General features: G+C 43.7%; 4 protein-coding genes across 4 annotated transcripts; 1 reads left to right on the plus strand and 3 right to left on the minus strand.

Moving 5' to 3' along the window:
• Positions 1-16,486: 16,486 nt before the first annotated feature.
• Positions 16,487-17,665, plus strand: LOC6525483. Its single transcript, XM_002101282.4, is given in 2 exon segments — positions 16,487-17,504; positions 17,506-17,665. Coding segments are annotated over 2 exon segments (948 nt in total). The 5' UTR covers positions 16,487-16,694; the 3' UTR covers positions 17,644-17,665.
• Positions 17,666-17,953: 288 nt separating this feature from the next.
• On the minus strand, positions 17,954-20,453 carry LOC6525484 (glycosylphosphatidylinositol anchor attachment 1 protein). The gene is made up of 3 exons (XM_002101283.3): positions 20,162-20,453; positions 18,415-20,093; positions 17,954-18,352 (listed from the first exon to the last, which is right to left on the minus strand). Exons 1-3 carry the CDS (start codon positions 20,337-20,339, stop codon positions 18,167-18,169), a joined length of 2,043 nt encoding a protein of 680 aa, XP_002101319.1. The 5' UTR covers positions 20,340-20,453; the 3' UTR covers positions 17,954-18,166.
• Positions 20,454-20,676: 223 nt separating this feature from the next.
• On the minus strand, positions 20,677-23,803 carry LOC6525485 (males-absent on the first protein). The gene has a single exon (XM_002101284.3). It carries the CDS (start codon positions 23,713-23,715, stop codon positions 21,235-21,237), a length of 2,481 nt encoding a protein of 826 aa, XP_002101320.1. The 5' UTR covers positions 23,716-23,803; the 3' UTR covers positions 20,677-21,234.
• Positions 23,804-23,990: 187 nt separating this feature from the next.
• On the minus strand, positions 23,991-26,598 carry LOC6525486 (ubiquitin carboxyl-terminal hydrolase 30 homolog). The gene is made up of 4 exons (XM_002101285.3): positions 26,259-26,598; positions 24,924-26,200; positions 24,592-24,791; positions 23,991-24,528 (listed from the first exon to the last, which is right to left on the minus strand). Exons 1-4 carry the CDS (start codon positions 26,338-26,340, stop codon positions 24,411-24,413), a joined length of 1,677 nt encoding a protein of 558 aa, XP_002101321.1. The 5' UTR covers positions 26,341-26,598; the 3' UTR covers positions 23,991-24,410.
• Between the last annotated feature and the right edge of the window lie 51 nt (positions 26,599-26,649).

Here is a 26,649-nt window from a genome sequence, read left to right on the forward strand (position 1 = left end):
TGTCATCTGCGCCTTGCGTTTCTCATTCGTCACTCGCTTTGTTGTTGTTGTTATTGTGGCATTTGTTTTTGTTTTATTATTGTTATCAATATTAAAGCATTTCTGTAGTGAAGCTAAATGCCCTTGCAGTAATTCGGTTGGCATATTGGTTGCCTGAATCTTTTTGTGATATCTTCAGTAATATCTTTTTTATATAAGAATTTTTTTTAAGCTTAAGTATTAAGATATACCGAGTAATAATAATGGACAGTAATATGGAGATATAAATGAATTAATACATGAACATTTATTAAACATATATTTTCTTTTAATTAATAAGCCTTAAATGAAACATTAACGTGCAAAACGTTGGGTTTTATGTGGAAAGTGCGTACATGAGTACTCAGAAGTCGGGCCTCCACATTCCCTGAGCGACCTTGACATGTAGGGCACTCGAAGCTCTGGCTGGCCGGCACCGCGGTGCTTCCCCTGCCGTCGAGCGAAGTCTACGAGTCTGAAAGCCCTAGAGGCCCCGAGATCCAAGAGCCGAGTTGTCTGTCGTGGGTTTTTTTGTCGTCATCGTTGTCATTGCATTGCTTAGATTTCTGCTGCGCAAAATTTGCAAATTTCAGGAATCATATTCACCTATAAATATTATTATTATTATTACTGTTGTCGTTGTATCGAATGTTTTCGCTTTTGCAATTTTTCCCATTCAGAGGCCAAAACAACAAAGCAATGAAAATACACAGCAAAAACACTTCCGCATGCTACGACTGTGTGTGTGCGTGTGTGTGTGTGTTGTTTGTGGCAGTGAGCTGATAACATGAACCCACACACGCACAAAAACGAGAAGACAGGTGTCCATTGATAAGAGAGTTTCGGAGATGTTTCAGTTGCAATTCGATCTGAGGCATTGTATGTGTAAAACTTGAAAAGCTACAAATATACATACAATATTGGCACATAGTACGTATGTACATTGTAGTGCATATTTACATACACCAGGGAAAGTAGAAGATACAGATTTGTGAAGTACAATCATGTCAAAAATATCATATTGAATAATCAAATTGGATTGCATATATAGAATGCAAAATGGTTATGGTGATTAATGAAATCTCCGGGGATTTTCTAGATTTCTTGGGATTTTTGCAAGCCAGCCAAAGTGGAAATCTCTGGAGATTTGGTTGACACCCCGTTATGCATGCATATGTATGTAGATACATACATACATACATAGTTATAAATAAACCCCGTTTTGGTTGTGTGCGTGTGGGTGGGAGATTAGCGAAATCGGCAGAGGTAAATTCCACAATAAAGCTGCCGACAGCGACGTCGACGTCGACGCAGCGCTTTTTTTTCATCACTTTTTACATACCGATTTGGTTTTGGTTTCGGTTTTAGCTTTATTTTCTGTTATGTTCGCTTTGCGGTTGGTCTTTTTTGGGCTTTTCTCTGCCTCCTTCCACGGTTTCTCTGCTCTGCCACTTCTACGTACCGTCCCTTCTATTTTTGCCCATTCACGTTGGTAAATTAGAAGGAGAAAATGAAGACGAAAAAAGGGTGTGCTTATTAGAATCGTAAGAAGGGAGACAACAAAAGAAAACCAATAAAAAAAATCTTGGCAATGTTGAAGAAAAATGGGATAAAGTACAGTTAGTCAGCGCTTTCGTAGTTTCTCTCGATCAGGGTTGCCACCGTATGACATGGCAACTCTGTTTTCGCTTCTCGTACTTTGCAATTAGCATTGCGATTATTGTTGCAATCCGTTTTGCTTAAATTCCACGCACACATACATACATATAAATATAGTCGGTTTGTATGATTCATAAAATTCATGGAATTTTACATGCCCACATTTTCAGATAAATAAGAAAGAAAAATCAGCTGTCGTCAGTTGCTCATGTTTTCCTTAAATTTTTGGCTTTTCTTTTCTGTTTAATGTTTGAATACTGCCTACACTTCATAGAATTCAACCTAATTTTGGAATGCAAAAAAAAAACCAAAAGAGTGGGATAAAAACAAAATAGTTTTAAGATAATTAGATTGCAGAAAACGTACACATGTACATATGTATGTATGTATAAAGTGATTCACTTAAATTCTTCAAGTAAGCTTCATCATATAAAAACCGACAATGATTCAGTTGCTTATCAAACGATATACATATGTAATCAGTGATAATAGAGTGGAATTTCTATACATATATGTATATGTATATATATATACACATGTTTGTAGCTAGTTTGAGGTGTATGATCCCGCATGCATTAAATAGGAGTTTACTAGGTAATTGAGTTATAATGCCTGCTATGGGAACGTTATTTCGAATAGACCTCGAGCACTGGGAAGTACAGTAGTAATCCCAGGCCAAACATAATAATTGCGATCGTTATAAGACACAGCGGGATATTCCCGATTGACCAACCCCGTCGTCCTTTCCCATTATCATTACGCATCCTTGACATATGCGGCTACCTGATTAGAATGCAAGATCTATTAAGTCTGCACCCAAAGCTTGAAGAATCCCTTTTTACCTGAAACCCCAGCAATAAATTGCACATTATATTATATACCTAACCAGATGGTATGGTTTTTAAAAGTGTAATTATGTACATATATGGAAAATACAGATATTCAAACATATATAGAGATTTAAATATGAGATAAAAGTGTCTGGTAAATTATAAATGTATTTCAAACATTTGGGAACAAAGTTGTACTTTTTGTTTTGTTACCTCCTCATTTTCGCCCACTTTTTCAAATCTACGAGTGACTTACATACATACAATATAGAAATCCAAGCATAAAAAGAAAATTGGTTTTTCATATAAACAATATGTATGTATGTACACATGTACGTTTGTATTCAGCATTGACTTTTACCGTTCCGCTTTGTGCTGCTTCGCTTTGATTGTATGTGTAGACTATAGGTACATATATGTATAATGTTTTTATGTTAACTGTTTCTTCTTTGTGGCACATAAATTAATATGAAATATCCGACAGATATACCGTATTCATACATACATATGTTCATATATGCACAATCAATGGATTATATAGATATCAAGATACATATATGTATGTATCTTTTTATACATACACACACTTGTATGTATGTAACCATAGTTGTGTGTGTGTGGATAGAGACATTTATAATTTATTTATTTGCACTGCAACAGCGAAGAAAGGCAGAAAGAAAAATCGCAAATAAAAGTCGAAGGTGTTACGGGTGCGAAAGAGATGGAAAGAGGGTAGGAGGGTGGTGGAATGAAGGAGAGAGAAAAATGAACAAATAGCAGCTAATTTTTCCTTTGTATTATTATTTTTCCCCATTTATTTTCCCTCTATCAAAATCTACGGCAACAAGGGTACATTCGCTACGTAGCCCAACTAGCAGATTTATCAAACATTTCAAATGATTTCAAATGAAAGGACTTCAAAGTATTCCCATCAAAAAAAACTAAAACTAAATGATCGAGAATATTTGATTGTTTGGCAGAGTATTCGAGATGCATAAGACTTCAGTGGTTTTTAAATTTGGTGCCATGCCAAAGAAAAACTTAAGAAACAAGCGCAGTGAAAAATATTGACTAATAGTCGTTTTATTTTTACCCTATATGCAAGTATTTAGTTTCCAGACTACGGTATTATCCTTAAGATCTAAAAAGTATAGCATGCTTAATATTGAAAGTAAGTTTAAATATTTTTTTTAGAATGGTACCTCGTGGGTACTAATTTTTCTATTAAAGGATCTACAGCCTGCGCACAGTTTCCATTCTACCCGATTCGTAAGAGTTAGGGTATGCCGAAAAATACAGAGTCCATTGAACTGCGGAGGGGTTTGCGGTGGGTGGGTGCGGGGATGTGGGGCTGGGGTTTGCTTGAGTTCAAAAGGGGGTCTGCAATGGGCCAAAGGGTTGGATGTGGGGGGTATGTACATACATACATACAAACATACCCACGTACATATGCATATACCCAGATACATGCAGATTTTTGGCTTCCACTTGTTGTGTGTGTCTTCCGCCCCCTCGTTCTCCACAATCGATTCCATTGAAAAATGTTGGGTGCCTAGGAACAAAGCGAAATATATGTACATATAGCTTATACATATACATACATACGTATATTTACACAAGCAAAATTGGAAAAATGAAAAAAATATGGGAAAGAAACAAAATGAAGTCATAAAAGCCGGGGGGGAAGGAAATAAATAAAAATACTTCCAAAAAAGCGAATAACAGAGATTTAATATTAAGCAAACAGACAACAATACAAAGAAGAACACCGAAAAAAGCGGAGATACAAATCTGTGTATCCGTCAGATACATTTCGCTGTTGTTGTTGTTGTGTTTTGGTTGTATGTGTGTGTATTTAATCTGCAATGATCTCCAGCTCACAGACTTCTTGATGGGAAAAAAGGTCAAAGTATCTCTCTCTCTCTCGAATAAAAAAAAAAAACATAAATAAGCACACACACACAGATACAAAAAGAGCAAAAAAGGCAGGGCAACAGCAACAACAACTGTAAAGTTAAAGTCGCAGCTGGTTATGTTAAAAGAGAGATGGCAATATCAGGTGGCCAGTGAGTGGGAGGGAGAGCGTCGATTATAGAGGTGGTAAACAGTTACAATCGCATAAGCCAGATACACACACACAAAAGAGTCTTACTTTATATAAACGCCCGCAAGACATACGGACACTGCATACATACACACGTACATGCATATGCACATATTTATGCATTTTATACACACTTGAATCAAATAAGTTTGCATAGTTCCACATTAAAGTTCATCTATGGGAATGTTAAATTATATTTATATGTGCTAATTTACAACTGTTAGGTTAACGCCTTGCTAATGTCAAAAGTTAATTAAAATTCTGAATTTATAAATTAAGGTGTGGGGAAAACTCCTAACCGCTTGTTAAAAGTAATTGTGTTTATGAATAAATCTCATCTAAGTCTAATGACATGGGCCATTTTTCACGGTGTATGTGTTGGGTGTCTTTGCGTGTGTGTTTGTACATGGCCAATATACAATTTTGTGCCATCGGCCACCAAAAACTGAGGGCCGGCCACAACAACAGCAACAAAAGGCAAGAAAACACAACAACCACAACAAAAGCTTCAACTACAACAACGATTGCAGTAGCGAAGGTCGTCGCCGTCATTTTATATTGCTGCCTCTGTCGCTGTCGCTGCCGCTGCTGCAGTCGACGTCGCAGCCGGCGTCGCTGTCGACGTCGAGCATCGCAGAATTTCACATAGAAAATTGAGAAAACTGCATTAAATTTTCGTCTGCTAACACCACCCCACCCCACCTCAGCCCCCTGCAATTTCCACAATGCAACAGCCCGTTTCTTTGCAGACCACTTTTCCGTTTTTCCACCCCATTCCGCTTCTCTCACTCTGGCACCCCCTCCCGCCCCCTACCATCCTCACTCCACGCTGTGCTCCTTTTTCGCCCGCTTCTTGTTTTGGCTATGATTTTGTTGCTTTTCCATTCACTATGGCCAAAGTTTCATACATATTTGAGACAACAATTGCGGTCAGCTTGGTGGTAACGGTATAATAGAAAGTTTTTAAACATATTTTACGTACAGTGCACACGCATTAAGGTAAACTGAAAATAACTCTCAGAGTGTTTACTGTTGAGATCAGTATCATTAGCTTTATAATAATAATTATGCATGTTTTACACATTCCAAACTATCAATTTGCCCCCAGCTGTGCATGTGCGTGTATGAATGTATGTGAAGCTAAGTGTTATAGCTGTACATATGTAGCTATGTATGTAGATAATAATTCCAGGGTATAAGATACAATTCAAATTTAATATATGTACGTATGTATGTACATTAACAATGATAAAGTGGAGAATACAAAGCATCGCTGGATGAAAAAATTTAATAAAGAGAGCTGTTTCGATCTGATCCACTATATACGTATAAATGTATGTATGTGTATGTCGCAGATTTACTTTTAATTTCAAATATAACGACCGTTTTCTGCTACTTTGTGTTCGCCTCTTTCGTTTTGCATGTTCTTAGAACACGCATTTTCTACTTCGCAACAGCGTGGCAAATAACTGTTTCTGCCGAACGTAGTCTGGTCGCGGGCGTGAGCGAGAGGGAGAGAGATATATTCCCGCTAAGAACGGGACGAGCAAGGAATAGACAAAATTGCCAGTATGTGTGTTGGTATTAATGTATGTGGAGTGAAGTAAGTCTCCAAAGTGTGTTGGTATTGCGCGTAGACTCGGGTTTTACGCATTATTGCAACATTTGTTCTTGACATTAAGTTTTTGATCGCCGAAGAAGTTAGACATGCCTCGCTCCCGAATTAAACGCGCGGCCAGAAAACGTTACGCTGACGCGGTGGAAAGCGATGCAGAACACGAAAGTGATTGCGATTCGACATCAGAAGTGGGATCGCCTACTCCTACTTCCAATAGTGAAAATAATTTACTGACAATTTTGGAGTCGCAAAATCACCATTTTTCTGAACTGTTTAAACAAGTGCAAAACTCACAAAGAGACCCAAAAAACTCAAATGCTGTCGTATTGCCAAAGTTTAATCCCGAACGCTCAGGCTCAGACGCTCAATCCTGGTGCTCAACGGTGGATTATATATTTTCCGAAAATCAACTGGACGGCAGCGCTCTTGTGATGACCCTCAGCAAGTCGCTGGAAGGGAGCGCGTCCCATTGGCTATCTCAGACGTGCTTCCCTGGCATAACATGGACTCAGTTCCGAGAATTATTTTTGCAACATTTTGCGGGAACAGAGACATTAGCTGCAGCGGTTATGAATCTGCTACAAGGATGCCCTACGGAAGGAGAGTGCCTGTCATTATACGGAAGCCGAATGGTTACTTCGCTTATGGCCAGGTGGAAGTCGCTGAGTGTGAAACAAATTGCAGTCTCCGTTGCGCTGGCACATGCAGCTGGAATTGACAGGCGTTTGAGGCGTTTAGTTTTTACCACCAATATCGACACTCGGAACGAATTACAACAAGAACTTAAAGCTTATTCGTTTGATGCTAGACCGAGCCAGCATTCCAACAATACATCAGCGCCGCCAGGAAAACGAGCTAAGCTCTATTCTCACATCAAGTGTCATAATTGCGGAAAAACCGGCCACAAAAAGGCGGAGTGTCGCTCAAAACCAGTGGCAGTTTATACCCAGCAACCCGGCCAACAACGCCCTGGTTACATGGGAGGAAGAGATCGGTCTTCTGTGACCTGCTACAAGTGCGGAAAAGATGGACACGTTTCTACTGTGTGTCCTGATCGTCAGGAGCGTTCGTCATCTAACAAAACCCATATCGTAAAAGAAGTCAACATCTGTACTGTCCTTGAGCCCGTTGGAACTGTATCGCAATCTGGTGAGTCGTTCCAATTCTGCTTCGATTCCGGAGCTGAATGCTCACTCATCAAAGAAGCCGCCTCGCAGAGACTATCCGGAACTAGAATAAGCAGCGTAGTCATTTTAAAGGGTATTGGTAGTAATACTGTTTGTAGCACTTTAGAGATACTGGCAAATGTTATGATTAGTGAACGTTCATTTGAAATATTGTTTCATGTAGTGTTAAATGATTACATCAAGTATGACGCTCTGATTGGTCGAGATATTCTGAGCCAGGGAATCGGCGTGACAATTACATCAAAGGCCCTTACTATGTTTAACGAAAAATCTATATTACCCATTGAAGTTTCTGAATGCAATCCTGACTTGGCTAATGTTGACACCGACGTGCATGGATCTGATAGAGACCAATTGTTATCAATTTTGCAAGAGTATTCGGGTTCATTTATTAGTGGAATTCCACAAAGCCGTGTGTCTACAGGACAGCTAGAAATTCGCTTGATCGACCAAAATAAGACGGTTCAAAGACGCCCGTATAGGTTAAGTGTAGACGAAAAGGCAAAAGTTCGGCATCTAATTCAACAGCTGTTAGAATCAAACATTATAAGACCTAGTTATTCCCCCTTTGCGAGCCCTATGTTGCTTGTTCGAAAGAAAAATGGTACAGACCGCCTCTGTGTGGATTATAGGGAGCTTAATGCAAATACAGTCTCGGAGAAATACCCATTGCCGCTTATTTCAGATCAGATCGCTAGGCTGAGTGGTGCCAGGTTTTTCAGTTGTATAGACATGGCAAGCGGGTTTCACCAGATCCCAATTCACCCGAATTCAATTGAGCGGACGGCGTTCGTTACCCCAGAAGGCCAATTCGAATATTTAACTATGCCATTCGGACTCAAAAATGCCCCTGATGTGTTCCAAAGAGCCATTAATCGTGCCTTAGGTGATCTTACCCACTCATACGCAATTGTCTACATGGATGACGTAATGATAGTTGCACATACAAAGGAAGAGGCGCTTGATAGGCTACGAGTAGTATTGCAAACACTCACTCAAGCAGGATTTTCTTTTAATATTGAAAAATGCTCGTTTCTTAAGTCTTGTGTAGAGTATTTGGGTTTTGAAGTTAGAGAAGGTGAGATTCGACCAAACCCTAGAAAAATTCAAGCCCTTGTTAATCTGCCACTTCCGCGGTCCATCACTCAGTTGAGACAATTTATCGGACTCGCCTCGTATTTTCGCCAATTTGTACCAAAGTTTTCACAACTGCTCAAACCCCTTTACGCTTTAACTTCAAAGAGCAAACCATTTGTGTGGGAATTGGAGCATGAGCAAATCCGGCAACAAGTAATATCTATTTTAACTAATGAACCTGTCTCACTATATTTGACCCACAATTTGATATCGAGCTTCACACGGATGCTAGTGCCGATGGCTATGGCGCTATTTTGTTGCACCGAATTGAAAAGAAGCCTCGAGTTATCGAATATTTTAGCAAGATGACGTCATCAACAGAATCGCGTTACCATTCATACGAACTGGAGACTCTTGCCGTATACAACTCCATAAAACACTTCCGTCATTACTTGCATGGCCGTTATTTTGTTGTGTTCACCGACTGCAATTCGCTTAAGGCCTCTCGTACAAAGATAGAGTTAACTCCCAGGGTTCATAGGTGGTGGTCGTATATGCAATGTTTTGATTTTGATATAGAGTATAGACCTGGACAGCGTATGGCCCATGTTGACTTTCTGTCCCGGAATCCAGTTCCAGAAAGTGTTAGGAATTCAGCAGGTATAGTGGAAAAGCATATCAATCTGACAGAAATATCTGATGGTTGGTTGTTGGCCGAACAGCAAAGAGACGAAGAAACCGCTCTTATTGTGTCTAAATTACGTAATGATGAATTGCCCGGAGATTTGGCTAAAAGCTACGAACTACGGTCTGGGACTCTGTATAGGAAAATCCAAAGAAACGGAAAGTCTCGTTGTTTGCCTATAATCCCAAAGCCATTTAGGTGGTCTGCTGTCAACAATGTCCACGAGTCAATCATGCACCTTGGTTGGGAGAAAACTCTCGAGAAAATGTACGAGTTTTATTGGTTTGATAAAATGTCCAAATACGTTCGCAAATTTGTGGACAATTGCATTACTTGCAGGTTGTCAAAGCCCCCGTCTGGCAAAATACAAGCCGAACTGCATCCCATTCCTAAGATTGACATCCCATGGCATACAGTTCATGTCGATATTACCGGGAAACTTAGCGGCAAAAATGATCAGAAGGAATATATAATTGTGCTAATAGACGCATTTACCAAATTCGTCTTCTTATCCCATACCATAAAGCTAGATACTATAAGTTGCATTAAGGCAGTAAGGTCTTTAATATCGTTATTTGGTGTCCCTTCTCGATTGATCGCTGATCAAGGACGTAGTTTTGCTAGTTCAGGGTTTCGTGATTTCTGCTCTGCTCAGAAAATAGAGTTGCACTTAATCGCCACAGGTGCTAGTCGTGCCAATGGCCAAGTAGAACGAGTTATGAGTACTCTCAAATCCATGCTAACTGCGGTTGAAACTGGCCAGGGATCTTGGCAGGATTCTTTATGTGAAATTCAACTGGCTCTTAATAGCACGCCCAATAGAGTGACCAAAGTTAGCCCGTTAGAAATACTTATTGGCAAAGAAGCAAGGCCGTTTGGTCTAACACCTATCATAAATAATGAAAATACTGTCGATGTGGAAAAAGTTAGAGAAATAGCAAAACGTAACATGGAAAAAAATGCCAAAATTGATAAAGAAAGATTTGACAAGAATAAAGCTACTGTTGTGAGACACAAGGTTGGTGACCATGTCCTACTCAAAAATGAAGAGCGGCACCAGACCAAACTAGATCCTAAGTTTAGAGGCCCATTTTTGGTGTCCGAGGTACTACCAGGAGATAGATATAAGCTCAAAGCATTAAACAATAATAGAACTTATAAATATTCTCACGAATTTTTGCGAAGTATGCCTGAGAAGGGGATTACCACAGAATCAGAAGATGAAGGCGCAGAAAAAGACGCTGTGAATCAAGCCAGTGAGGGCTGTGATGAGGATCAAGCCAGTGAGGGCTGGGACCTTGAAATTGATTAAGATTTTGTAAACCTTTGGATCGATTCGGGAGACGACTTTCTCTTCAGATGGGTGCCCGAGTTAATGTGGTTCGCCATTTGATTGCAGATTAGTTCGAATCCCGGAAACGATTGTTGGTGCTGGTTATTTGGCTGGCTTATAGACTGCGTCAACCGTGTGCCATGTATGTTGGCCGGTTTGTCGAGTTGTAAGCTGTGCTCTAGGCTAATAAGAGTATAGACTGGCCGGTTTGATGAACCGTGCGCTAGTGGAAGAAAGTAATGTAATGAACTAAGAATGTAAACGCTCTCAGAGAAGCACTATGAATATGGTATGTTCTGAATAAAAGTTGGTGGTAATCCGGATCTCATGGCTTAAAATTAAATGATAAAACTAAGAAATGAAACTTGGAAGAAATGTGTTAAGTTGCTTAAAGAATAAACAGAAAATAATAATGATGTAAATGAATTGAGAAAAGAAAATGCGTTATGAATTATTAACCCACGAGGACGTGTGTGAGGTCAGGAAGGCCGTGTCGCAGATTTACTTTTAATTTCAAATATAACGACCGTTTTCTGCTACTTTGTGTTCGCCTCTTTCGTTTTGCATGTTCTTAGAACACGCATTTTCTACTTCGCAACAGCGTGGCAAATAACTGTTTCTGCCGAACGTAGTCTGGTCGCGGGCGTGAGCGAGAGGGAGAGAGATATATTCCCGCTAAGAACGGGACGAGCAAGGAATAGACAAAATTGCCAGTATGTGTGTTGGTATTAATGTATGTGGAGTGAAGTAAGTCTCCAAAGTGTGTTGGTATTGCGCGTAGACTCGGGTTTTACGCATTATTGCAACATTTGTTCTTGACATTAAGTTTTTGATCGCCGAAGAAGTTAGACATGCCTCGCTCCCGAATTAAACGCGCGGCCAGAAAACGTTACGCTGACGCGGTGGAAAGCGATGCAGAACACGAAAGTGATTGCGATTCGACATGTATATACACTTGTACATAAAACTCCATTCATTTTGCCACCCTACCAAAAAATCAATCTAACAAGAGAAAAAAAAACGAACAAAAATGGCTGGCGAATTAAAAACACATTTACCCACCAAGCCGAAAAATAATAATAAATCATCAAAAAAAATATGAGTAGGAGGAAAAGGAAAACACAAATAATAGCTGCCAATAGAGTGGAGAGAAGAAAATTAATGAAATTTGTTTGGAAGATAAAGAAACTGTGCCCAAACAGAACACAAAAAAGATTGGAAGTTGAAAGACAAGTGACGGAAACAATTTAAGTTAAAAATATCATATAAAATTAATAAAAACGTAAATCAAAATAAAAATTTTTAAAAGCAAAGTAAAAACTTTAAATAGGCGAAAGAAAATAAATCTGAAAGATCAAAAAAGAAGCAAAAGAAAAGGATCAAAGTAAAGGAATAGATTTTAAGAAGAGAGACTAGAGAGTAAGCGAAGGCCAAAAGCTAGAGAAGAATACGAAAAACTACCCCCTAATGTTTTAGAACTTCTCTTTCTTTGCCTAATTCCTTTATGGACATCATTTTCCGTCCACTTTCTTTTGCCCCTCTTCTCCGGCTCTCTTCTACGTGGCCTGGCTCTTCGGTTGCCCCTTGCAAAGTCCACCCCGTGGAACAAAGCAACAACATCCCCTGTAAACCCCGCCCACGCCCACTTTTCCCCGCCCTTTGCGCTGTGCACACTAACACACACACACAGACACATACACACACATGCAGCCATAAATACGTGTGAATGTATTGGTTTGTTTCGCGGCATCGTTTCTCCGCCTCCTTCTTCTTCTACTTCTCCTCCCCCTTAAATTCTCCTCCTCCTTCCCACCGCCTCTTTATGGCTGTATCCGTATGTTCACGAAACGGGGCCTCGACAAGAGACTATTCAAGTTGTGTGTTGCACGCTCACTGAATATATACATATGTATGTATGTACGTACGCATATATACATACATACATACCAGAGAACTCACACTCAACAAATTTGAGTGTCGGGTGCCACTCACCACCGGGCATCGCAGGTACTGACAAACATCGACCCACTTCGGGTGTTTGCAAGCACTCGGGTGTGCGCGCACCCGAGTCAATGCGGCACTCTTCGTCGCGGGTGCCGATCACACTCACCACTTATAACGGGTAAAGAGAGTGTGCTAGGACTCAGTCTGATTTTGAAGCCAAAGAAAAAGGTCGCAATTATGGCAGAAACGGCAGAATTCGTAAAAAATCAAATTATGAATGGAACTTACTCAGTTGCCAATCGGCGAGGTAAGGGAAAAAGTGTCATTTGGACCATTTTATGTGACATTCTAATGGAAGATGAAACAACCGTTCTCGACGGATGGCTGTTCTGCAGTAAATGCAGAAAAGTGCTTAAATTTATAAAAAATCACATTTCCAATTTATCCCGCCATAAATGTTGTCTAACACTAAGACGACCAACGGAGATAAATATTGTTTCTGAAGGCGTCAAAAAGGAAGCCATTGAAAGATGCGTGCCAAAGAAAAAGGTCGCAATTAAGGCAGGAACGGCAGAATTCATAAAAAATAAAATTTTGAATGGAACTTACTCAGTTGCCAATCGTCGTAAGGGAAAAAGTGTCATGTGGAGCATTTTATGTGAAATTTTAAACGAAGATGCAACTGTTCTGGACGGATGGCTGTTTTGCCTTAAATGCCGGAAAGTGCTCAAATTTGTACAAAATCACACTTCCAATTTATCCCGCCATAAATGTTGTCTAACACTAAGGCGACCAACGATGTCAAGAATTGCTTCTGAAAACGTCAAGAGAGAAGCCATTGAAAAATGCATCCAACCAACAGAGTTAAATATTGTTTCTGAAAACGTCAAGCGTCAAGAAGCCATTGAAAAATGCACCCAATGGATTGTGCAAGATTGTCGGCCGTTTTCTGCAGTAACCGGAGCCGGATTTAAAAATTTGGTAAAGTTTTTCTTAAAAATCGGCGCTGTCTATGGGGACCAGGTAGACGTCGATGACTTACTACCTGATCCAATAACATTAAGCCGAAAGATCCAAATGGATGCAGAAGAAAAGAGGACTCTAATCTCGACCGAGGTAAAAGAAGCTGTGGAAAGTGGAGGAGCAAGTGCGACCGTCGACATGTGGACTGACGAGTATGCCCAAAGAAACTTTTTGGGCATCACTTTCCATTATATAAAAGACTTTAAACTTTGTTCTATGATCTTGGGACTCAAATCGATGGATTTCCAAAAATCGACTGCCGAAAACATATTAATGAAAATTAAGTGCTTATTTTCGGAATTCAATGTTGAGAACATTGATAATGTTAAGTTTGTGACTGACAGGGGATCAAATATTGAAAGGGCTTTAGAGGGCCACACCCGTTTAAATTGTAGCAGTCACCTGTTGTCAAATGTTTTAGAAAAATCTTTTAACGAGGTCATTGAACTCAACAAAATGGTAAAAGAATGCAATAAACTCGTAAAGTATTTAAAAAAGGCAAATTTGCAGCATATTTTAGAAACCACATTGAAAAGCGCATGTCCCACCAGACGGAACTCCAATTACAAAATGCTAAAGTCCATTCTAGATAACTGGGATGCAATATTAAGTGAAACTGAAATCCATATAGATGTAGATGAATCAACATTAAAAGTTTTGGTAGATCTTCTGGAAGATTTTGAAAGAATATTTGAGGAGTTGCAAACGTTTAGCTCACCATCTCTATGCTTTGTATTGCCTTCCATTTCTAAAATTTTTGAATTATGCGAGTGGAATATTTTAGACATTTCAGCAGTAGCATTGCTTAAAGAAAAAATTATACAAAATATTCGTGAGATTTGGCTGACAAATCTAAGCATATGGCATAAGGTGGCGTTTTTTTTATATCCACCCGCTGCACATTTGCAGGAAGACGATATTTTGGAAATTAAAATGTTTTGCATTACTGAAATTCAAAATTTAAATACCAGTTCACCAGAAAGTTTAAGTTTTTCAAGTCAATACACAAGTCCAGAAAGTCCAAACTTTTTACCAGTAAACAATAAACCAACAGTTTCTAAAACAAAATTCTTCTTCTCAAAGCTAGTAGCTCCGTCTAATTCCAACTGTATTGAAACTCCATTAGATGAAATTGAAAGATATTGTAGTCAAAGAGTTCCATTATCCGAAAATTTTGAGGCAATTGAGTGGTGGAAAATTAATGAGACGTGTTACCCTCTGTTGTCAAAGTTAGCTTTAAAACTATTATCATTACCAGCCAGTAGCGCAGCAGCTGAGAGAGTGTTTTCCCTAGCAGGTAACATAATTACAGAAAAACGAAATACATTATGCCCAAAATCTGTAGATAGTCTCCTTTTTTTGCATTCTTTTTACAACAATTTAAACAATACGAAATAGACATTCCTTTTTTATGTATTAAATTATTAGTATTAAATATATAATATTTAACTTTAAAATATATGATTTTTCTTCTTTTTAAAATGATAAAGAAAACAATAGGAATAGAATAGTCTTAATTAAGTGTAAATATTATTTAATAATTAATATTTAATGTATAAGATTGTTATTTGTTAAGACATAAGATACAAAGGTTACAAAATCCTTAAAATTTAAGAAAAATGAAGTTCCCTTTTAATGCGTTTTAAAATATTTAATATATACTTGTAAAACCCACTTTGTTATTATTATTTAGATTAAGACATTAAAAAACGTAAAATATCAACAAATGTCGTCTTTAATTTCAAATATTCTTTGTGTGCGATGTGGGGTGCATCAAAACGCAAAAACATGTGGAAGACCATTTTCTTGGGTGTTCCCTTTCACCCTTTATTTCCACCCATACAAATTGTGGGAATACAGAAAATGACCTAAGCAGGCACTCGGGTGTTTCGTTACAGGTAAGAGTGGCAAAAAAACCCGGGTGTTTGTTATTGCCGCAAATAGAGTGTCGAAGAGAGGGTGCTGAGGCACCCTGTGTTTAGCGGGTGCACTTAGAGTGCCGGTGGGTTGCTGCAGTTCTCTGATACGCACTTATGTATGTACTTACATACGTATGCCTTGCATTTTCACAGTTATTCGCTACTCAAAACCGCCACAGTATCATCGTCAACAAAAGCAGAGCCTCGTGCGCGATCTGTCTAAAAAAAATGAAATCGGTGAAATTGTGATGATTATTTTCTTGATTTTTGCTACTCGTTCATTTCTCGTTCATTACTCGCCGACTGTTATGTACCAAAGCCGAAGCTCTCAGCCGACGAGCGAAACGGAATATGCAGAGAGAAATTAGGCAAAGGAGGGGATAGGGAAGAGCAAAATGGAAAGAGCAATAGCGAAATGGATTAACGGCTTTATTGACTAAAGAAGAAGCAATCGCGAATTTCATTTAGTGCTAGAATTTAAGAAAATTGTACTTATGTACACATATATATTTCCGAATTTAATGCATTAATTATTCCAGGCAATGAATTAATTTTATATGTTGGTTTGTTTTAGCAATTGCAGTAAATACCCAAGTTAAACGCAAATAAATCTAATAAATTCGAAAATACATATGTAGTATGTTTTGAAGAGGATAATATTTAAGAGCTCAGTGTGTATCTACATATGTATGAATATATATATTTTTTATCTGTTCTATGCATTTTTTCTACTTCACCTGCCCTTTTTTTCGTACATATGTATGTACATCGCGCATTTCCAAAAATGGAATGCCACGTGACTTCTCGATGGGGGGCTTTTCGCAATGTGGGTGGGGTGGGACGGGGGCGGACGAAGGACGAAGGACACAATAAACTGTCAAAGGTTTGAAAGTAAAGCAATCGAAGGCAGAAAATGCCCCAAAAAGAAAATGAAGTCGCTCTGCAAGTGAATAAATGTGCGTTGCAGTGGCTTTTATTTCATCATTCAAAGTTTAATTTATGAAACGCTAAATATTTTAGATCCAAACATTTAATGTATCTGTATTTTTCCCACTGCATACTTCTCGACACCTTCATTTTAAAGTTATCCTGTAGTTTTTCGGATCCAGTAGGCCCGCCTCCAGCTGGCAGCACTTCATCCCAACATCCTCGACTGGGACACATACGAAACGTTTGCTCCACAATTCGGTCTGTAGCTGTAGTCTAAATCTCGGATAAACTACAATTGCATAGTATCGCGATACAAGCACATATAGATTTTATCCACATCAAAATTTTCCACTGAATCTCCTTCAGGATGAGCACTGAATCACCGAATGAAGCGCACCCAGTGGAATCCGTGCTTGACCAGAAATTGGCTTTGAATCGTGCTCTTGTCAGATTGGTCCAACAAGCGCGTCGTCTCAATTTTACCAGCTTGGAGGGCTATGGATCGCTGGAGGGATTCCTCCTGGAGCACGCAGTGCCAGAGTTGCCGATGACGGACAGTGAAACCGCACACTCCACCACCACAGCGACCAGCTCGGCCAGGCCGTGTCCAAAGCGAAAACCCAGTGGCCAAGTCCGATCGGCGGCCAAGGCAATCAAATTACGCAAGACTGATACGCATCTGAGGACGCCACGTGGCGTCCAGTGTATGACCGCACATCTGCCGGTGCCGCCGCCACCGCCACCGCCCTCTCCACGCTACCCACAGGCACGGGAACTTGATGTGGCCCTGGAGACGGCCGATCATCTACGGATCGAAATGGCCGAGACGGACGCACTATTGGATCAACTGCTATACGATGCCAAGGCCCTCGAACGCCAGGTGGCGATCCAGTGTCAATGGCAAAGGGATACGGAGCTAATACGCAGTCTGGAGATGGAGTACAATGGGCGATCCTTGAGGTATCTGATAGAGGCCATTCAGTCGGACTGCGAGAGTGAGCATGTCCAGGCGCTCTGGAGGCGTTGCCATCGCTCCTTGGAACGCCACGCGGAGCGTCAGCTGGCGCTGGATTCCGAAGAGGATTCGCATCTGGAGCGCATTGATCTCAATGAAGACGAGGGCAACGGCAAGGGCACCCAAACCGATCTTTCTGAGAACGAGATTTTGCCAGCACTGGGCAAATGTGATATGCCAATGGATGCGAAGTACGGCGGAGTGCTTAAGGCAGCGGGCTCAGGAGCAGACTCGGGAGCAGGCGAAGGCCACCAAGTGCAGCAGAGAGTGCCACGCAAAGCCTGCCTTGGATAGTATTTGAATAAAGATACACGACTTGAAAATCACTTGGTGTTCTGCTGTTGATCGATGGCTCATAGAAACATTGAAAGGTTCGCAATATAATAGATTTCATAGAATATATGCACTTTTTGTACAGTTTAAACGTATGTCCAAGCTTTGGCAGAGCTCAGTGATTAAATATTTACACGAAACGCGCAGCGAAGTTAACAGATTTTACATTAACTTAATAAAAAGAATGGCAAAATTACTCATTTACTTTTCAAATGAAAACAGCAGGGTTCATCACCAATGTAAATCACCTTTGCCTTGGCATATTTAAAGATTTTGGATTACATCACTTAGTTATTCCAACTAATAAATAGGCTTCGTTTATTTAGACATTTAATCAAATGCATAACATTTAAATGGAATTTTCTCAGCATGTGCAATCTCTTACCGCCATCACACACAGTTTTGTTGGGTTTATCACACTTCATCTTAGGATCATTTCCAGTTGATATATGTAGCCACTTGAATCGCAATCCGTGCTGTCGTCCATCTCCTCAATTCGTTTTCACCTTCGACTGAGGCTGCACCTGTGACTGCAACTGCGAAGGCGTTGATGGCGACTCATCAAAGTCTAGGTAATCTGCGTAGTCACGTCGCTTGGACAGCGACAGTGTCCAGCAGATGATCCACAGGGGCAGGAAGATCGTGCAGATGACAAAGTACAGCCAGTTGCCATAGATCTGCAATAGAAAAGTATTCAAGTTTATATACATAAGTAGTGGCAACTCAAATCGTAGTTTACCACGGAATCGATGAGTCCATAAGCTGAGGCGTCCATGGCCGCGGTGGCCGCCCTCAGCATGATCTTCTGCAGTGGCAGCTCCGGAAACTGGTAGAATGTCATGGCCAGCACGATCACATAGACGACCATCATGGGGTTCATGGCCAGCGTGGCCAAGCGGATCGTGTTCCTCAGCGTGCTGCGCGAGTTCTCCTCCTTGGTCTCCAGCGCGATGACCAGCGGCACAGTTAGCACGGCCGCAAAGAAACCCAGCGCAAAATTGAGCAGCCCGATGACGATCAAGGCGCAGCCATAGATAAGCAGAAAGGCCACGTGCAGCAGCTCCAATCCGCCGGGCGGCAAAACCACCACAAAGGGCAGCACGAATCCGATCAGCGAAAGAAAGCTGAGCACTGAGGTGGTCAGCGGTGCGGCGCCCATGGGAATCTCCAGGAAATATTGCTGCAGTGGCAGCACATTGCACAGGAAACCAATCAACAGGGTGGCAGTGAGGTAGATCAATACCGATCCATACGGCAGCTCAAACTTATCCGGATCTAAGTTCTCCTCCAGTTCCACCTCTTGTTCGTGCTCTTTAAGCCAGCCAGCAGCCTTATCCAGCTCAGCGTTGGTCGCCGGTAGCGTGGACCAGGTTAGATAGGCCTTTAGGAACGCACAGGCGACCAGAGCCACCAACGCGGGCATATAATCACCGATGGAGATGTAACGATCGTTATTCACGATCACATAGAAGAAGAAGCTTTGATGGAAGCGCTCCAGCAGGTTGTTCAGACTCCTGGCTATTCCCTCGATGGCTTTCAGCAAAGGCACGGCTGCCGATCCTGGACTGCCCTTCAGTGTGGCATGGGTGGCCCTGCGATTGGCAGCTATGGTCAAAGCATCGATACGATAGCGGTGGAACAGTCCATGATTGCCAGTGGGTACGCCCGACGACTGGCTGGCGAGCATGGTCAGCATCTGGCGGAGATTCTGCTCGAAGTGCGACTGGCTATGGCGACGCTTCTTGCGAGGCGCTTGCTTATAGCCAGAGGCGATGCCCTCGCGGGCCATAATCCTCTGCACCAGATTGAACATATCCAGATTGGGCAGTTTGCCGTTCAAGCCCTCGATTCGCACATCCACATGATCGATCTCCAGATCCTGAACTTCAATATTCAAAGCCGCCTGCAGCGAACCAGCGCGAGCGGGCAAATTGCCAGGACGCAGGTACGCCTTGCTCACGTCCAGATCCCGATCGCCATCGTGGTAGGCCTCCAGCCAGGCCTGCATGCCCAGCTGCTCCTGTTCGGTGACCAGGAAGATCAGATCCTTTGCCCAGTAGTTCTTGCGCCGGGCGAAATCGGCGAAGGCCAGCAGAAGCGGCACACTGGCGGAAATGTCCGCGTGCACGGAGCTGGCAGCACGATAGGGAGCCGCAAAAACGATGCCCTCCGTGGAGGCAATCCTTGGAGCCCTCAATATGCCATAGATATTCTTGCCGTGATACTCCTTGCCGCCGCCAAAGGGATAGCGCAGCGTGTAGTTGTGCGTGTGCGTCTCCAGGCCGAACTCGTTCATCTTGGCCGCAATCCAGGCGTGCGGCGTGGTAGACAGATGATCCTTGCGCTCCCGCTGCAGCTCCTCCAGCAGCTGAATGGCCAGACGATTCGCATCGATGCGGATTTCCGGATAGACCAAGCCTGCAACAGAGCACACCTATGGTTAGCGGGGGGGCACTTTGGGTGCAATGGGTGCAATGCCAACTCACCTGGCGAGAGGGCATTCTCGGAGAGATATGTGCCGTGGTTGAACTCCGGCAGGGCCAAACAGAAGAACCAGGCCACACCCGCCACATAAAGGGCGTAGCACACCTTGCGGACATGGCGCGCCAGTCCGTCCACCAGCTTGCTTTGCGTCGATATCGACGGATCGGATAGCAGGCCCATTTTGGATGCCCTATATCCTGTATATATCCCGTATCCCGTATCACAACAACACGAATCGGACAAGCCGGCGCAATTGTATCGATGCGGATGCGGGCGTTATCGATACCGTCGATAGCCGATTGCGCATGCCACTAGAGAGGAGAGTGCTTGCGATGATTTTTAAAGCTCGAAATTTAAAACTAGATTTTTGAATATTTTTGATATTTCAATTTATTGCCTTTTTCTATTGTATCAAAAAGTACATATTAAGTCACCCTTCACGTTTGGTTTTAGTTTCCTTTAACACTAGGTAAATGAAAAAAAGAAATGTGTTGCAAAAATAATTAAAAGAATAAACTGTCATTGTAAATAATATTTATTTTTCTCCTCTTCTTATTTATGACGTTAATGTAACGAAGCACTTATTTAAGACAAAAAGTACAACCAAAGACTCCGTATTCTCAGCTTGGAGTTTAAAACAAGTCCACAGTTTTTTTTTGGGCATAAAGTAGTTAAAAATATTTCGAATACATTTTCAACAACCGAGTTTTCAAATTTTTGAATGGTTGTTTTGAATTTCCTCTCAAAAAAAAAAAAACATTTGTTTATACATATCCAAAGGAAGTTGACATTTGGTTCAATCATTAAGAGGTACAACAGCCTATCCGTAAGACTCCTTAACTAAAAAAAAAAAATAGTTGTAAACCAAATGTTAAGTAATACATTGCTTAATGTTCTTAAACCTTCTGTTGGTTTCGTTTTAGATATATGACTCTATACATTTTACATTTGGAGGGGGTACAATAGCCTATTCCTACGCTTTCTTACAAAATACAAAAAAAAAATCTTAATCGTCATCATCGTCTATAACAATTATATGCGATGAAAGCAGGACGGGATCCCCGGGTTCCGTATGCTAGCCGGAATTTCCCGGAGCTCTGGCCACTGCCGCTGCATTGTGTGGACTCCAGACGAGGTAATCGGTGTCGATGGTCAGCTTGGGCTGCTTGAACTGCGGCAGCTGCAGATGGTCGTGTATGGTCTTGGCCGTAACGCAAATGACATTCTGGCCCTTCCAATACTTGATCATCTTCATGGACTGCAACGTGTAGATAATGTCGTCGTGGGTGATGCCACTCATTTCGCTCAGCTCCTTGATGGTGATCTGCTCGGGAGCACAGCGGTTTTTCATCAGCTCAAGCAGCGTGTATGCCCAATAGCTGCGATAGCTCAGTCTGCCCAGATCCGAGAGCGGTTTCTCCGGGCTACCGATGACACCCTCCTTGCGTGACAGCTCATAGCTGAAGGCTATTAGCAGCTTTCCAAATCCCTTGCGCTGATGCGGTGGCAATACCAGAATGCAGGCCACATTGTAGTTCTCTAGCGATTTCTTTTCCTTGGAGAAATAGCCCACAATGTGGCTGCCCTCCTTGTCTGTTTCGCACAGGATGTAAAAGAAGAACGGGTCCATGTCGAAGTACAACACCTTGTGGTCCAGAAAGAGCTTGGCCATTAGGCACAGAAGCTGGCAGTAGAGCGACTCCTCCTTGCCGTTCACCTCGTAAATGGATATATTGCCCTTGCGGTAGATCTCTCTTCCGGGCGGACGCCGTCGTTCGCATTCGTGCAGGTGATAGGCATAGCTCTCCCTGAAGCGCATGTACTTTAGGCAGTACTCGCAAACATATAGCGTACGTGCCTTGCCATATTCCTCGGGAAAGGGACTAAAGTACCAGGTGTCGATTTCGTAGTTGCCAAACTGCAGCTTATCAATGTACTTGATTTTGGTAATCGACTCGTGCTCCTTCTCCAGCGCCGCCTGCGTGGCGGTCAGCTCAGCATGACTCTTCTGCACATGATTGATCTCATCGTAGCGCCGCTTTTGGTAGCGTGTCATCTTGCGATCGCTGTAGTCATAGCGATTGTTCTCGCAATAGGACAGATAGTAGTCCTTGTTGCCCGCCCGCTTCTGTCGCTCGGATGAGGCAGCTGCCGCAGCGGCGGCCTGTTGGGCGAGCATTTCCCTGCTTGTGCTGGGCTGATCGGGTGCCAATGGTGGTGCTGGCAGCACGGTAATGCCGCCCAAGTCATCCGCATTGTCCGAGATCCGGTGCCGGCCCACCCAGCCATCCAGGCGGCGATTAAGGCCCACATAGTGGACGTAGTACTCGTCGGGCGTGGCCGCATTCTCAGTGGTGCGCGACTGTAGCACCTGGCCACGATGCACGGTGCCATCCTCGCGTCGAATGTAGTAGATCTTGTCGGGATTTTCGCTTATATCGATCTTTTGCATCAGAGGATCGCCGCCGGTGGTGATGACCGTCTCCCTGGAAGTGCTGTCGTGCTCCATGGTCAGGGCATCGTCTTCGTCCTCCTCTTCCTCTTCGTCGTCTTCGCTGCTGCTCGTTTCGCTGCTGTCGTCAGAAATGGCCTCCACGTTGGCGCTGAGTACGGTTTGAATGGGCAGTACTACGGCTGGCGGCGGCATGTTGCGCTGGCGAGGATCACGAGGCGCCAGGCGGGTGGGCAGGCCAGGTGTCGAGTCCTGCATGTAACGAACGCGCATGTACGAGGATAAGCCCACTGCTGGTGGTTCCTCGCCGTCATCTGTGGGCGAGGCTGGAGTCTCGGGGACTTCTTCCTCTGCTGGAGGAGGTGGTGGTGGCGGTGGGGCAGCCAGTGGCAGACTCAGTTGTTGTGCCCCTTTGAGACGAAGTGGAGCTGGAATGGTGACCACCTCGGTGATGATGGCCTTGGCCGGCGCATCGGGATCCATAACGAAGTCGTCTATGTTGGAACCACTGCTATAGGCATTGATGTCGGCCACACATATCACCGTATTGGAGGAGGGCTCATCCTCGGTGTCAATTTCCTGGTCCATCTCCACTTCCCGCTCTTGCGGCTGCGCTTCTTCCTGTGCCTGCAATTCAACTGGATCTGGTGACTTCACCTGCTCCTGCTCCTCCTTCTCCTTCTCCTCCTCCTGCTGCTGCTGTGGTTGCTCCGGCTCTGGTGGTACGTCCTCCGCCTCGCTGATATCGTCGTAGCGCGAGGAGCTGGACGACCTGGTGGAACTCGTCGATGTGCTGCTCGCTGGCGTGCTGTCCTCCGAAATGGGACTGATATTGCGATGCTGGCGCTTCGGCGGTGGCTCCGACTCCGCAGTGGCCTCCGCCTGTACCCCACTGAGGTCCAGCGACTGCTCCGCCGACTGATCTGAGCCGCTGACGTCCAGACTGGCGCTCAATTCGGCCGCCGCATCTTCAACCGGCGTCCTCGGCGGACCGCCAATTGTGTACACATCGGATGGCTCCTGTTCCGGCTCGTGCTCCTCCTCCGGCGGCTGCTCCTCCGCATGGCCCACGCTGGGCGTCTGTTCCAGCTCCGGTTCAGACATTCTTGCCCACTAGATTTGTCCAATTGCGTATTTTTGTTCACTTTTTTTTTTTTTTGCGAAAAGAAACGAAATGCGGCGTGAAATGCAACCCTGAGTTCCCACAAAAAAAAAGTCCACTCAATCGATTATAAATCGACTATTATCGATAGCCTGCGCCGATACCTTGCGCGCGCTTTTTGAAATGCAGCTTCTGGATTTTTCTTTGAATGAAGTATTATAATCTTATGAGTTTATTTATCTACAAGCTTGGAGAAGCAAAAAATAGAAAATAAAAATAAGTTTCGACATTTTTATTGAACATCTATCCTACAGAAATAACGCGCAAACAATTATTGGTAGTTCATTGGTGTATATTGCTAAATACAGACAGCTAAAAGCACGGCATGAATTTGGAATTCTTAAAAAATCTTAAATGCATCGATAACAAATGAAGAGTCGAGTTCTCTGTGGCGATCGTGTGGGGTGTTACTATATGCAATTTGCCATACACAGAGTTATCATTATGCGTAGACCATTACATGACCCCGCCGAGTATAGATCAGATCGTGGGTTCCCGTACATATATAAGTTATGTATATATCTTTATAAATGTGACGCGTGTTCGCTATGGCCACCGTTCGACAAAAAGGATTTGGTTTTAGATATTCATCACATCAAACGTTTTGACTAGGATGATCCCGACGATCTCCGCCTGACTAGCGCAGGTTCAGCTGCCTCTGCTGGCCACGATCGTAGAATAGTAGATAGGCGGGCACGCTCAACACCTCGTCGATGCTCACCTCCCGCACAATCGTATCCGATGTGTAAAACCACCTAATAAGTACAACACACAATTAGCACAATAATTGCACATATAGAAAACCATGGAAACCATACCGATGGGCATTCCGCAACGAGCCACGCCTGTAGGTAACAAAGTGGCCGCTATTCGCCTCTCCGGAGTGCACCACCACCGCCAGCAGCCGGTAAAGATTCTTGGGGAACATTGTGCCAAAGCCCTCGCCACCACCCACGCCATTGTTCATCGGCAGGCTGGAGGAATACAGGGACATCGTCGAGCCCCAGGGAGTGCCAGCCTGCATTCATAAACAAATTTTGTATCAATATGTGAGTTACTGTATGTAATGTGCTTTTGCTTTGAATGCCACTACTATGTGCACCAATTAGAAAGGGATAGAACTATATTTTGAGATGGTTGAGATGCTCACCTGACTGTTGAGATGCGGCTGCACAAAGCTGTAGGGAGCCATGGAGAGGCTCTCGGGGAAGTGCACGTAGTCCTGCCGCTTGCACACCTGTCCAGTTGGCAGCCACACCGTTCGCGCCACATGGATGCACAGGCAGGCCGGGAGTTTGGCGAACGTAACCGACTTGGTGTGCGTGGTGGTCTCGTTGCAGGAATCGCACTTGACATCGCTCAGATCCTCCGATGTGATGTACTCGCTGAGAAGGTGGCCCAAACTCAAGCCGGTTCTGCGTTGCGGCGGCAGATTAAGCGTGATGCTATCGAACTTATCGTAACGCACGGCCGATTTGGAGCCGCAGCCATTGCACACGATCTGTGCGCCCATGGCGCCCTGAAACGGATGCGCCACCTGGCTGGGCATCATGTTCGACCAGATGGACACTCGACCGGGTCCACGATGCAGACGCTCCAGGGATCGACAGGAGCTGGAAACTCGGCGATTTAGGCCCTCCTCCTGCTGCTGTTGGGATTGTGGTAGGCGCGGTCGCGACAAACGCTCGCCGCCCAACGTAGGCGTGGCCAAGGAGTCCGGATCACTGATTATCGGAAAGCCAAAGGGTGTACCTGGCGAAACGGCATCTAGGAGCAGGGATCCCAGGCGATCGTTTCCGTCACGTTCGCAAACAGAAGCGGGCGAATCCGGTGTGTGGGCCTCCGAACGCACCAGACGCTGCAAACTGGTGCTCTCATCGTACTCCATGTTCAAGAAATCAGTGAGCATGGCACTGGAGGGCCTGTTGGGTTGATCTCCGATCCTCTGGCTGGCGCCCAGACCCGCTGCCATGGAGCTAATCGGTCGAAAGCCGCCCACCGGCGTGGCTGTGCCCGCAAAACTGCTGTTATCATCGTTATCCGTGGGCAGAGCATCCGACAGACAGCCGAGGGGCTGTGGTCGTATGGCCTCCTCCTCCAGGGAGGACAATAGCACGTGGAACAGCTCGTGGGCGTCGTGCTCCTCCTGTGGAATCACCCAGCCCAGGGCATTCAGAGCACGAAGAACGGCTCCCGGGGAATGGGGATCACCGCGCAGGGTGGCATGAGTGCCATTGACCACCTCCAGGGTGTTCAGCATCGAGGTGATCAAGCTTTTTCGATCCGGCGATGCGTTGTTGTACAATTGCAGCCAGGCAATGAACTGGGGACAGGCGGCCATCGCCTGCAGCAGAGTGTTCAGGAAGCAGGTCCGTCCAAAGTTGTGAAGTCCGGCTATTTGGCCGCGTCGTTGGCGCAACCGGGAACCTGCAAATGTTTCGCTTAAGTGGGGCTACTAGGCCATTGAAGAAGATCTACCACTCACCCGAAGGACCCCAGAAAACGAAGGCTCCCACCACGGCGGCCACCGTCACTCCGGCGGCCATTAGAATCTTCTCGCTCTCCATGGCTTCGGATTTCCGATGGCTGGTTAACCGGTGCGGATCACTGCGGTGCCGGGAACTCCTGATCCCGCCGCGAATATCACACACAGACCAATAAATCTAGTTGGGGGAATTTAGACCGAAAAATTTTTGTGTCTCTTGCTGTGTTGTATAGCGATTCAATTGCTAGCACCACTAAGTGCGGCCATTACGCAACACTAGCGCACAATTATCGATATCGTTGTGGCACGAAGGCAATCGAGTATTTCAATAGGCAACCGAATCGATTTACATGTGAAGGTTAAGGCTATGAGCATTAAGCTAACATAACTT

This window comes from Drosophila yakuba, chromosome X, assembly GCF_016746365.2.
Source record: "Drosophila yakuba strain Tai18E2 chromosome X, Prin_Dyak_Tai18E2_2.1, whole genome shotgun sequence".
NCBI classification, from domain to species: Eukaryota; Metazoa; Arthropoda; class Insecta; order Diptera; family Drosophilidae; genus Drosophila; species Drosophila yakuba.